At 34.5% G+C, this 12961-nt stretch overlaps 2 protein-coding genes across 2 annotated transcripts; both read right to left on the bottom strand.

Annotated features, from left to right (window-relative positions):
* Nucleotides 1–1178: 1178 nt before the first annotated feature.
* On the bottom strand, nucleotides 1179–3885 carry LOC109208527. The gene is made up of 4 exons (XM_019371653.1): nucleotides 3721–3885; nucleotides 3322–3426; nucleotides 1348–1740; nucleotides 1179–1226 (listed from the first exon to the last, which is right to left on the bottom strand). Exons 1-4 carry the CDS (start codon nucleotides 3883–3885, stop codon nucleotides 1179–1181), a joined length of 711 nt encoding a protein of 236 aa, XP_019227198.1.
* A 3195-nt stretch (nucleotides 3886–7080) lies between these two features.
* Nucleotides 7081–10459, bottom strand: LOC109208526. Its single transcript, XM_019371651.1, has 2 exons — nucleotides 7923–10459; nucleotides 7081–7633 (listed from the first exon to the last, which is right to left on the bottom strand). The coding sequence occupies exons 1-2, from the start codon at nucleotides 10457–10459 to the stop codon at nucleotides 7081–7083; spliced, it is 3090 nt and encodes a 1029-aa protein (XP_019227196.1).
* Between the last annotated feature and the right edge of the window lie 2502 nt (nucleotides 10460–12961).

Raw genomic sequence — 12961 nt, 5'->3', positions numbered from 1 at the left:
AAAAAAAAAAAAAAAGTTAGAAACAAGCTAAGTGTAGAACGGCACATCCCTTTAAATCGATTGGAAATAGCATGGGCTAGCCAGTTTTCGGACTGGTAATTGAAAATAGCCATCGTTTGCAAAGTCATTGAGAAACATCCACTATTTGGCGGCAACACGGAAAGTTTCAGCATAATATACTCAAGATTGATGCACTTGTGTACGAACTTCGAGCATATTATGCTGGAACTCCAACACACGGAAAGTTCCAGCATAATATACTAGAGATTGGATGAACTTCCAGCATATTATGCTGGACCAGTATATTATACTGGAACTCCAGTATATTATGTTGGACCAATATATTATACTGAAACTCCAGTATATTATGCTGGAATATTTTTTGGATTTTGAACAGTGTTTTCGTTCAAATTAATCTTTACATGAAAAATGGCTAAATTTCGATTACTCACTACAACATTTTAGGCTTACAACTACCCCTGAGAAGTGTGGCCTAAGATGCCAAGAAGTGTAGCATTTGGGCAAAGGCAACACTTTACGACTTTAGGCAACGCTTTTTGGGGGGTGGCCTAAAGTACCTAACCTTTGACTATTGGCCACACTTTGTAGGTGTTGCCTTAGAAGCCACGCTTTAAAAGTGTGGCCGATACGGTACAAAGGCCACACTTATATTTTCTCATATAGCCACGCTTTTATGACATAAGGCTACACTTATGAAGCATGATCTTTGTCACGTTAAAGGCTACGCTTACAAAGTGTGGCTTCTAGAGCAACATCTATCACCAACAATGCTAGGTTGACATTCCCTATGGCCATCCTTTTTAAGCGTAGCGATTTTGTCTACACTACAAATTTATTTTTCAAATACTTATATTAGCCACAATTTTGTGGTTAAAAAACTATATTTGTTTGCATCAAATTCTGTTCTCACACACATATATATCTCAAGCATTAAATTAGATAATAAGTAATAGAATAAAAATAATTCAAATGCATATACTTAAAATAAATTTCAACAAAGAAACATAGTTTGTGTACTGTCTATAGTAATAAAGCACTGTTGGTTCAAGAGTTCACAAGCAAAGACCTCTACAAAACCAAACGTATTCATATTTATAGAACCAATAAAAATAAACATCCCAATTGTTCAAAAGGTATTCACCATTCACTTTAAGGAATCAAATTGATTTGTGACCACCATATCCAATTGCATCACCCGTATTTTCCTACACATTCAAAATAAAATTAAAAATTAGGAAGAAACATATATATAGTATACCCCGGTTAGAAAGCATGATTTTGTAACTTAAGATTGAGGTAATTTTTGAAATTGGGAAATATAAATACCTTTTCAAGACTTGGGGCGTGAGTTGAGCCAGAAGAATGTGGTAGATTTTGGCCTCTCATAGCTCGTGCACTACTTGCATCAACTGGTGAAGGAATATTAGATCCAACACACCCTTGTATATCATGAAAATCCAGTCCAGGGTTGTTTTTCACCATTTGACTAAAAAAACATCGCATTTCTTCTCTCATCATTTCCTTCATTTCTTCCTTCAGAGAAGTTATTTCATTGGCATGTTTTTGTTTAAGCTTGGTGATTTCTTCATCTTTTTTCAGAGAGCTTGTCGTCACCGATCTACCATAGCATCTAACCCGACCAGGCTGCTCCTTTCCAAATACAGCCCTAAATGCATCATCTGCTGTTTCTCCGGAACTTTGACAATTCTGAAGTTCAGACTGTCAAAAAAAATATTATTGCACATCACTTACAAGTAAACTGCACATACTATAATCTCAACCTACAAAAAGGTAAAATCTGAAACAAACAAACTGAAGCTGTTGGCAAAAGGTTTTTGCGTTTACACTGCAGCTTTTGAGTTATGAAAATTTAGACTCTTACTTTCAAGAAAGGCACAGCAAAGACATGAATCTAGGCTAGATTGGAAATACATGAATCTAATCTCAATGTATACTTGTTTTTGTATCTTTGGCAAATAAATCATTTGTGGTTGTCTAACAATGCAAAACTTGGAAGCTTCCTTATGACATATCATGACAGTAGCATTTTAAGTACCAAAAGTACTTGTACTGAAGCTGTCATATGGAGTTTTTGTTTATAATACTTCTTTAGAAACCCCCCACAAAAACAAATGCACTCTAAAAATGCAAAATATTTTTTTACAGCAATACATTAAATCATCTCAACATCTTTAGGATAACTTGTTTCCAAAAAGAAGAATCAAATAAACATTGGAAAATGGCACAGTTATTGCCTACATGCGAAGATTTTGATGGACAATTTTTGAAATTGGTAGGTTGAACTTATAATAAGTTGTTTTTACATATATGAAGGATTTATAGTAAGTAACTATCTCCATCAAACACAGGTAAGTCAAGTATAGAACTGGACATTGCAGGTCCAATTGGCAGTAAAAAAGGACAACGCTATAGCACAAAAATGTATGGTCGATCTATGACTCTATAAAAATTTAAATCTGAAAACACTGGATACTTTAGAAGTGCACAACCAAATTCAGGTTTCAAGGGTGAATTCTCACCCAAAATAAGTTAGTTAACATATGAGAATTCGACAATCTGTAGAGGATCTATAAAAATTTCTCAAAGCTTATTTCATTTTTGGCCCAAAGATGAGTTGCAAAAGCCCGATATGGAGATCCCTGAATCATGCCAAGTATCACACCTCTTTCTACCCATCCTGTATATTGTCCCCTTTGTTCCGTGTTGAAATAGAACCTTAATTTATTACTTATTTTTTTATTATATTTTAGATTGTTAGATTTATTAGTGATTAGATATTAGTATTAGACGAGACTTTATAGATATTAGTATTAGACGAGACTTCACGAAATAATTATTTTTGATTTCTTTATAGGATAAAATTCTCTATTCATAATTCCTAAGCTGCTTCATAGCTAAAGGGATGCATATCAATATGCAGGTTGTAATTTATATCCCAAGATGTAGATATTACATTATTCAAGCAAAATGTGTTTGTCCAAGTTAAAACACACACACACAGAGAGAAACTCGAACATAATAACAAAGCTCATCGTTTTTATTATATACCCAACTACAGCCATATCTTCACTACAATAAAATCAAACTTGTAGAGACAATACAGACATCAAACAGCAAGAACAAGAAAAGAAAAAAAAGATAATAGCAGAAACAGTTATTAGCTGGTTGCAAAAATACCATGGAAATTAAGTCCTTCTGACGCTAAAAATCCTTTTCAAGCAATTCATAAAAGCCAAACAACAAATACAATAACAAGACTTAACTTGCAGCATGACTTACTATTGCAACTTGAGTATCTGTATGAACTTCCTTCCCTTTCTTTGTACGAGTTGTAATAAACATTTCAGACTTTGATGGTTCCTCGTTGTTCTCTTTGGTTGCACGCTACAAATTACATCAAAGAAGATATAAAAAAGATATCACTTTATTCCGACAAAGTACAAAAAGAAATAAAAGTAAGATTACAAAGTGTCGACTAAATATTACCAATGCCACACGCACTCTTGCAAAATTAATAGGTCCCATTCGATGCCTCCACTTTTATTTTTTCCTGTTTTCAGAATTCAATTGGCACGTAGCCTAACAACAAAGGAAGCATATTATTAATAAATCAAAAAGGAAAAAAATATATACTGCAACAATAGGTAGAAAATGTAGAAATGCACGGTTTAATCTTACTTGGACATTTTCGTCATCCCAATACTCAATCAATTGACGGAACTGAACTTCAGGTATCTCATTGGGTCGATTTTGTAGCATTTGTTCAATAGTAGCATTTTTATCAAAATATTTCTTCTTAATATTCCTCTTGTGTCGCTTCCAAGCATCACAAAGACCAGTCATTACCCACTTCTCTCCTTCAGCTGGAATTAAGAACTTGGACTGTGCAAAACAACACACACACACACACATATCTTTTCTTAGTAGGAAAAATACAAAAAATATATAATTAAAAAATTAATTATTCTTACATTGACATATTCCCACATTCGTCGCTTAATATCCTTTGACACAGCATGACAACTAGTATTCACCAAGGGGATAAATCTTGGATTCCTTGCAATTGTTCCTAAAAGGTTGGTCAAATCAGATACTCTCTTGTCAGTTGGTCCAACTGCTTGTCCTTTATGAAATGTCACCTCCTCTCTTTCTTCAAAACTTCTTGCATGAATATTCTTGCATGTTGTTTTTTCTCGAACTCTTTTCTTCTCTGATGTCCCTAGATTGATATAACAAGAAAGACATAAGAAGAAAAAATCAAAATATGTAAAATAATTATAAGGTTTAAGACATACCACCTGCAGCACCATCGATGTTCATATCCTCATCTCCAATAAATTCATCGTCACCAACTTCATCTTGTGCGGCAAAATTATTCGATTCTATTTCACGCTCATCAATAATAGGAGAGGACATAAATCTAACTTCATTTTCTGGGTGATTATCAGGATATTTTTCAGCACCGACTTGTATCCCATATTTTTTTAGAAACTGATTAACACTCGTCGACGGTAGGACTGAGTTTGTCTTTACCTTTTTGCAATTTTGTAGCTCTTGAATATCAAGTTGTTTCTCTCCTTCACCTTGTGTTCTTCTAATCATATGTGAAGTGTTAGGATCTACCTTTGTAGATGATTGGATCATAGATGTGGGCACAGGTAATTTACTCATTCCTTGCTTTTGAATGGGCTCCTCCAATTGAATTGACCTTTGTTTAATTTGTCCTTTACTTGCAATATTATGTGAAGTGTTCAGATCTTCCCTTGAAGACGATTGGATTGATTCGTACACCAGTAATCTATTCCTTCCTAACTTTTGAACTGACACATCCGATTGAGTTAACCTCTGTCTACTTTGTCCTTCTAATGTTGCAGGCATACAATTCTTCCTTTTAACTCCAAGTAATGCATGCTCTTTAGCAGCTTTATCATTGCGATCACTTGCAAGCTTTTCTCTCTTAATCTGAAATTTTTTGGCTAGTTCAGCACTTGATCAGTATTGGAAATCGAAACCTATATTCTTCATTGGACTTTGAGCTTTGTTTGGATTCAGAACTTTTCTCTTAAGAGCTGCCGCTTGATTCATCCTACATACAAAAAAATTAAATTACTTTAGCCTAACAACTAGTAAGAATATATGCTTAGAAGAATTTAAACACTATAGTCAATTCCTCAGTCAACTCCCTCCAAATTCAACCCAAGATTGCAGCAAAAATCTAGATGAATTTCAGCCCAAAAGAGACTCACAACTTAACAAAAATCCTTCTCAAACTTTCAGCAGTAGAACTATTTCACCTAAGCAGCTGAAACAGTGCCAAATTTGCATGCAAAATACTGCTCAAAGATGCAGAAAATGTAGCTGAAACTATGGAGAAACAGTGCAGAAAAATAACAGTCCAATTTAGCAGAGAATGGATCAAAACAGAAAAGATCTAATAATTCAACTCATTAGATTTAGCATCCTTTCAAGAGCTCTCTGTCTATCTATCTCTTGTACTTCTTCATTCTTAATTTCTCTTTCAATCTTTAGAGACCAAAGACTACAAGATGAGTACTTCTTGTTGGACTTGTCTGTCCAGTACGTAGTTGAAATTTCAGACAGATGTGAAGGCCTGGTGAATAATAAAATTAGTTAGGAACTGACTCATCCACTGTTCTATGTACAACAGTCCAATTTAGCAGAGATTATATGGCTGTATTTTCTGTGAATCTCTATTGGAAAGATGTAGAGAATCTGTTATCGATTATATTTGGCCACTATCCCTTTGATGAAAGTAGCAGAAATAAATCTTGAAGTACTCTAGTAGTTTTTAGTGGACCACAATAGTGGATTCAACTTGTTTCGAACTTCGTGTTTCTCTAGTTTTTGCAACTAATTGAACTGCAGTCGTTTGTACCTTCCAACAGGACGGCAAATTCGATACAATTGAACACCAGAAATGTACCACAAACTAAGCATGAATAACAAGCCTGATGGAAAGGATTGTTTTCCATCTTTTATTGGTCATAGAAGGATGACCAAAAGCAACAATCTTGGATTCATCTAATAGTTTCTTTATTATAGGGAATACCAATTATAAAGACATACATACATGTAGAAAAAGAGAGAATAATACATAGGATGCAGTTCCAACACTGATCTTAAATTGCATCTGACAACACCATACACTAGTCTCTGCAGTTAGTTGTCCCGTGGCCTGTTTTTACTTCCTGGTTTTACTCAAAGAGGCTACGAGGTTATGTTTTGTGAAGTGGTGTTCTCTGCATCTAGAGAAATTTATAACAGAGATTATACAAAGGTTCCTGACTCTAGAGATGTTCAGATTGTTCAGAAGAAGGTTATAGCAGCTTTTAACAGAGAACTTCAATTCATTGTTCGCTGTCCAGATCATAGAATCCTCTTTATCCTCTTCTACCAACAGACATTCAACAGAAAGTATCTATTCGACCTTATTAAACATCCTTTTGACAAAGGTTCAAATCACTAAGTCTGTTGTTATCGCAAACATCAACATAAAATGGAACAATGATACCTGTTCAATATCTCTTGGTTCCTTAAAATTGGTTAGTCCAATATCTTCTATGTGCACCACCTGATAATAATAAAAAACAAATACGTTTATACGTTAAAACTTGTTCCAATACTCCAGGTAATAGGACAATACAAATTACGAAGCATAATTTCTACTTACTCACGTTCACTTCTCTATTCAAAACTAGAGAAAATTCTCGATCCATATATGAACAATATGGTTCCTCAGAAGGGACACATTGAATAACCATTCAAGTAATTTCTAGTGATACGAAAAGGGACACTTTGAAAATGCATGAGTAGAAAATATATGTGCACATCAAAGAAATCGATCAGCAAGAAAATATTCAATATTGAACTTGACGAAATAGACAACATCAATTTAAATCTAAAGCAACAGTCTTTAATGTATCTCTAGCTATTAATAAAAAAATGGCTAAGCTATTTTCTACTTGAATTAGAAAAAAAAACTCATGATGTATCTTCAAAATCAAACTCTTCATCCGATTAAATTTCAAGTTGTTGTGCTAGAAATCCTTCTGGAGGTACATCAAGAATGGTTGCTGGAACATCACTCCTTACTAAGGCAACTTCACCATTATCCTCCGGTATAGATGGGCCAGCCAAATATTCAGATGACTCATTTTCATAACACTGTGGGGCATTAGATTCAAGTTCATCACTTATGCTAAATAAGTCTCTCGGGACAGTCTTCATGACATAATATTTATCTTGATCATATGGATCTTGCACATAGAAGCATTGGTGTACTTGAGATGCTAGGACAAAAGGCTCGTTCTGATAACATTTCTTGTTGAAGTAGACATAAGTAAGGCCATAAATATCTTTTTCAACCTCATACCAGTCGCACTTAAATAAGACAACCCTAAAATGGCTATAATAGTCTAACTCAACTATATCAACTATTCTACCATAATAAGTCAAATTTGCGTCAACAAGATTTTTATCTTTTGAGCTTGCAAAACTTGTAGTTAGGGCGACTAATGTAACACCACTATTTTGTGTTTTACGTCTTGCATCATGCTGCCTCGTATGGAATCTATATCCATTAATGAGATACCCAGAATATCTTTTAGCAATTGAATTTGGTCCGAAGGATAATTGCTTTATAAGATCGGGCACATCCTCTTTCAAAGAACGAGTTTCAAACCATTGAGAGAAGTTTTGACTATGCTTCTTGGCCTTGCTCCATTTAGATCCTCATCTCTGATTACTAACATCAACCTCATATTCTCTACACAACAAGTATTTTTATTTGTTAGTAAAATGATAAATAAAGTAATTTAATAACAATCTACATAAATAAATGCTATAAGTGATTAAATTACCTTATATATTCTTGAACTTCATCACAATTGTTCAATAAGTATATATGTTCCTGATTTAGTGACATGTCATCTAAAATAATTGGATCACTCTTTTTCGCTCCTAAAGGACAACCTGTATTAGGGAACAAACTAGAAGATTGTGCATTAATTGAATCATATTCATCATTGTTTCGGGGTCGTCGATTAAATCGAGTCTTTACACCTCCATGTAAGTACCTAGAGCATAAAGTCAAACACTCTTCAACCAAATATGCCTCAGCAATAGATCCTTCTGGATAATTTCTGTTGCGAACATATGATTTTAATGTACACATATACCTTTCAGGAGGATACATCCATCGATTTTGAACTGGACCTCCCAACCTTACCTCATTTTCCAAATGAATAGGCAAATGAATCATTATATCAAAAAAAGTTGGAGGAAAAATTCTTTCCAATTGATTCGTTGTTTCTCTAATCTCTACTTCCAAGCAATCTAGCTCTTCCATTGTGATAACTTTTTGACCATAAACGCGAAAGAAAGAACTTAGACGAATCAAAGGGATAGCAACATGATCAGGAAGTATGCTTTTAACTGGTATTGGCAACAAGTAATGTAACATGAAGTGGGCATCATGGGTTTTATAACCGGATAATTTTCTTTCATCTAGCTGCACACACCTGGATATGTTGGAAGCACTACCATCAGGTAGCTTTGCTGTCTTTAAAACACCACAGAAAACTGATTTCTCACCATTGGTCATTGAGAAGCATGCTTTTGCAAAGTTTGCTCTCTTGCCATCCTTTGTATCCTTTGGTTGAAGGTTCTTCCTAATGCCCATCTCTTTCAGATCATAACGAGCATTTGCATGATCCTTTGTCTTGCCAGAAATGTCCAAAAGAGTTCCAATTACATTATCCACTATATTTTTCTCTATATGCATTACGTCAAGGTTATGACGTAATGAGTTGTGCTGCCAATAAGGTAATTCAAAAAAAATTGACCTTTTTTTCCAAGGGCCATCATTTGTTCTCTTTCGCTTCTTCCCAAACACATTGTTAAAATTCTGTAAGCTATTAAGCACATCAGTTCCCTTTAACAAAGGTGGAGGAGGCCTAAATTCTATTTTTCCATTGAAAGACCTTTTATTAGATCTCCAAGGATGATCCATAGGCAGAAAAACACGATGATCCATATAACACATTTTTCGACTATGTTTAAGATAACGAGAATTAGTGCCATAATTACAACAAGGGCAAGCCAACTTTCCCTTTGTACTCCAACCAGATAACATAGCATATGCAGGAAAGTCACTGATTGTCCATAAAAGAGCTGCTCGCATTTGAAAGGTTTGATCTCTTGAAGCATCATATGTTTCTACCCCGGACTCCCACAAAACATTTAACTCTTCTATTAATGGTTGTAAATAAACGTCAATGTCATTTCCAGGTGATCGTGGCCCAGGTATAAGCAAAGAAAGCATACAGTACTCTGGCTTCATGCACATCCAAGGAGGCAAATTATACACCATTAAAATAACTGGCCATGTGCTATGAGATATGCTCATGGTCCGAAATGGATTGAACCCATCACTTGCTAAGCCAAGTCTCAAATTGCGAGAATCCCTTGCAAATTCTGAATGCAAGCTATCAAAGTCTTTCCATGCTTGCCCATCAGCAGGATGCCTTAACTTTCCATCTTTAGAACGCTCCTCGTCATGCCACCTCAATGTATCTGCTGTCTTTGAGCACATAAATAGCCTTTTAAGTCTAAAAATTAATGGAAAGTGTCTCAAAATTTTTGCTGGAACAGGATAACCTTTTTTGGAAGCCTCAAGATCGCTATCTACTTCATCGCTATCTACTTCAGGATATTTAATATATCGAGATGATCCACAAATATGACAATATTCATCATCCTTATGGTCATTCCTAAATAGCATGCAATCATTGGGACATGCATCAATTTTTTCATAATCAAGATCGAGATCCTTTCCCATAGATTTGGCTTTATTGTAGGATATAGGAATGTTCAAGTCAGGCATCGCCTCTTTTAATAGCTCTAAAAGAGAAGTGAAAGACGCATTGCTCCATCCATGTAGACACTTCAATAAATACAGACAGATTGTAAAAGATAATCTAGAGAATCCTTTACAACCAGGATATAGTTCTTGGCTTGCCTCGTCAACTAAGTTATAGAATTTATTGTCATCTTCATTTGGGCCTTCATATACTCCTCCAGCATGTGCAACATTTCTAAATTGATCATTCAACAACCCATCAATATCATCGTACGAGTAAATGTTATCATCCATGTCACAATTAGCATTCATCGAAATTTCCCATTCCCCATGATTAATCCATCTTGTATAACCTTGAACAAACCCATAACATATTAGATGGTCATACACTACATTCCTTCGAGTCCAACAAATATTACAACACTTTGCACATGGGCATTGAATTTCTTCGCCTTGAGGATCTCCATAATAGTAAGCAAAATCTAAGAAAGATTGAACACCCTCGATATACTCTTTGCTATACCTTGGTAAATCCATCCATTCATTGGATGGAACATTTGAATTCATAAAACTAAAATTTATTAGATCTTCAAATATATAATAATTTAAGCATTAATTATATGGTAAAACTAAATCCTAAATGTCAAGAATAAATCTGTAAAATCATGTGTTGTAAAATGATAGGACTTCCTTACCTAGTCAGGACACTTAAGCTAAGCCAAATACAACTTTACGTCCACCACAAATCTTCCCGAGCGTGACTTATCTTCTTGGATAAAAAAAGGTAAAATTAGGATCCACAAAACAAAGACAGAAAGTAATAAAATTCTAAACCAAGTTTTTCATGAAGATAATATAATAGTTCTGCGCACCAAAAAGTTTCATGTGCACTTTGGCAAGTATAGTGACACCTAAAAGGTATTTTGTTCGTACAAATATTATATAATTAAAAGAAGTTAAGATATAAAAATCTAACTAGCTATTTCTGATTTCTTCAACTCAAAAAAAGAAACTCCAGAACTAGTCATATTTTAAAATTACTAAAAGGTAACTTTGATAGAAAAATTTACCACATTACATTTTGACAGAACAATTTGCAACCATAAATAACTAAGATCTATGAACTCTTGTACTCAAAAAATAATCATTTTACATGAAAATTTTAGTTCATTTCCACAATCAAATTGCCAGGGGGCAATCACTGCATCCTAAGAATATCAACCATTCTGCATCTAATAACTACCAACCAAATTGCTAGGATTAAGGAAGGAAAATATATCAACTACCAGAAATAAGGATATTATTCAGGAACAAACAAACCCACCCATCAAAAGCCTGGTTTCCATTGGGTTGGTTGTGGAAAACACAACGCTAACACAACCCACATATGTATCCTAGATCATGCATACTCTAAGTTAGAATTCAGAATGTAAGTTTTACCAAATTACTCAAACACAACGCTAACTCTTATCCAATATACTTTTTATTCATATGAGCTAATATTAACCTTCTCACAATAAAATCTTAAGCTTTCCAGTGAGAGATACATATGTTTTACAAAAAAAATCACAAAATAACAAGATATTACATAATATCGAAATGGAACAGGTTCTAAGCTTGAATATAGCCACCATAGCAGTTGACATGGAAAGCTTAAAATCAATCGAGTCGCACATAATCGAAGGAAATTAAAGCAATAAAAAAGATATATTGTTGACCATGTCAATTTGCAACAAAAAAAAAAGGTATCTACACATACCTAAATTGAAGAACATATAAAATCTTAGCTTGCCAAAAACGATGAATGTTTGATGTCATTCTTTAGTTTGGTGTTTATTTGTGTCTCCCTTTTGTATTTGAATTTTTCACTAAAAATTAGCAAAGAATAAGCTTCACAACTGGTTTTACATTTTTGGTTCAAAATGTCAGATCAAAGAATCTGTTATGCTATTTGTGTAGTATCTAATAATTTGATCACATTTTGTTTCTCTTTTCATGATGTCATTGTTTTTGGTCCACATTGATATCCCGGATTTTCTTGATGCGGAATTATATCTAACCAAGTCAACTAAAAGTGAAAACTTTGGTTGACAATCCAATACCAAATTAGTGTAGTTCACTCAAGGTTGTTAAATTGATACTTTGATCAAAACGGTACAGCTAAAACTTCTTTTCATATATGTTGGCTGCAAATTCACCAATACTCATCAGAATTACCAGATTGATCCCTTGTTGTAAACTTAAAGGATCATAAGTGTTGTGAAGAGCGTGAAGCGAGGAAAAGCGACAACCCCCATTTCGCTTAAAGTGAGAAGCGAGAAGCGAAGCTCTCGCTTTCTTTAAGTGAAGCGGAATTTTAAAAAAAAATATTAAAATAAATTCTGTTAAGAAGGGAAGTATACCATTCTGTTAAAACTGGGCAGCGTAAAAACAGTGAAAGAAGAACTGGACAGCATTTCAATGAAGAGGAGAAGACTGAGAAAGAAGAATCGAAGGGAAAAAAATTCGCCAGCATTTCGCTGCTATTTGGACGCTGAAACTGTGAAAGAAGAAGAAGTAGAAATAGAAATAGAAATCACATACCTGTTGCTACTGGTAGTATGTTAAGTTGAAAGTGTACAAGACTTGGAACTCTGGTCGCCTCTTTCTCTTTGTTGCTACTGGTTGTGTTCTTTAATAAAAGAACACCTTTCTTTTTTAATTAAATAGATTGGCAGGTGTTTAAAACAGAGAAGCGCTCGCTTCGGACGCCTCGCTTCTCTTCGTCGTTTCTTGCTTTTCAGTGCGAAGCGCACGCTTTTGCCTACCTGAGTCGCTTCATATAGCAAAAGCGGTCATAGGGTCGCCTCGCTTCGCTTCTCGCTTTAAGCGAGGAAGCGAACGCTTTTCACAACACTGAGGATCATATTCTTATTATGTTTGAAGGAATCATTTGCAACATTTGATGCATGCCAGCAATATATAATGGTTATTATCAGTTAAACAATACTGCATATTTGGAAAATCTAAGGCTGTTTTAATACTTTGGAGATAAGCATC

The sequence above is a fragment of the Nicotiana attenuata genome, unplaced genomic scaffold, assembly GCF_001879085.1.
Source record: "Nicotiana attenuata strain UT unplaced genomic scaffold, NIATTr2, whole genome shotgun sequence".
NCBI classification, from domain to species: Eukaryota; Viridiplantae; Streptophyta; class Magnoliopsida; order Solanales; family Solanaceae; genus Nicotiana; species Nicotiana attenuata.
Note: the sequence above shows the minus strand (reverse complement) of the source record. Positions and strands in the feature narration are given on the sequence as shown.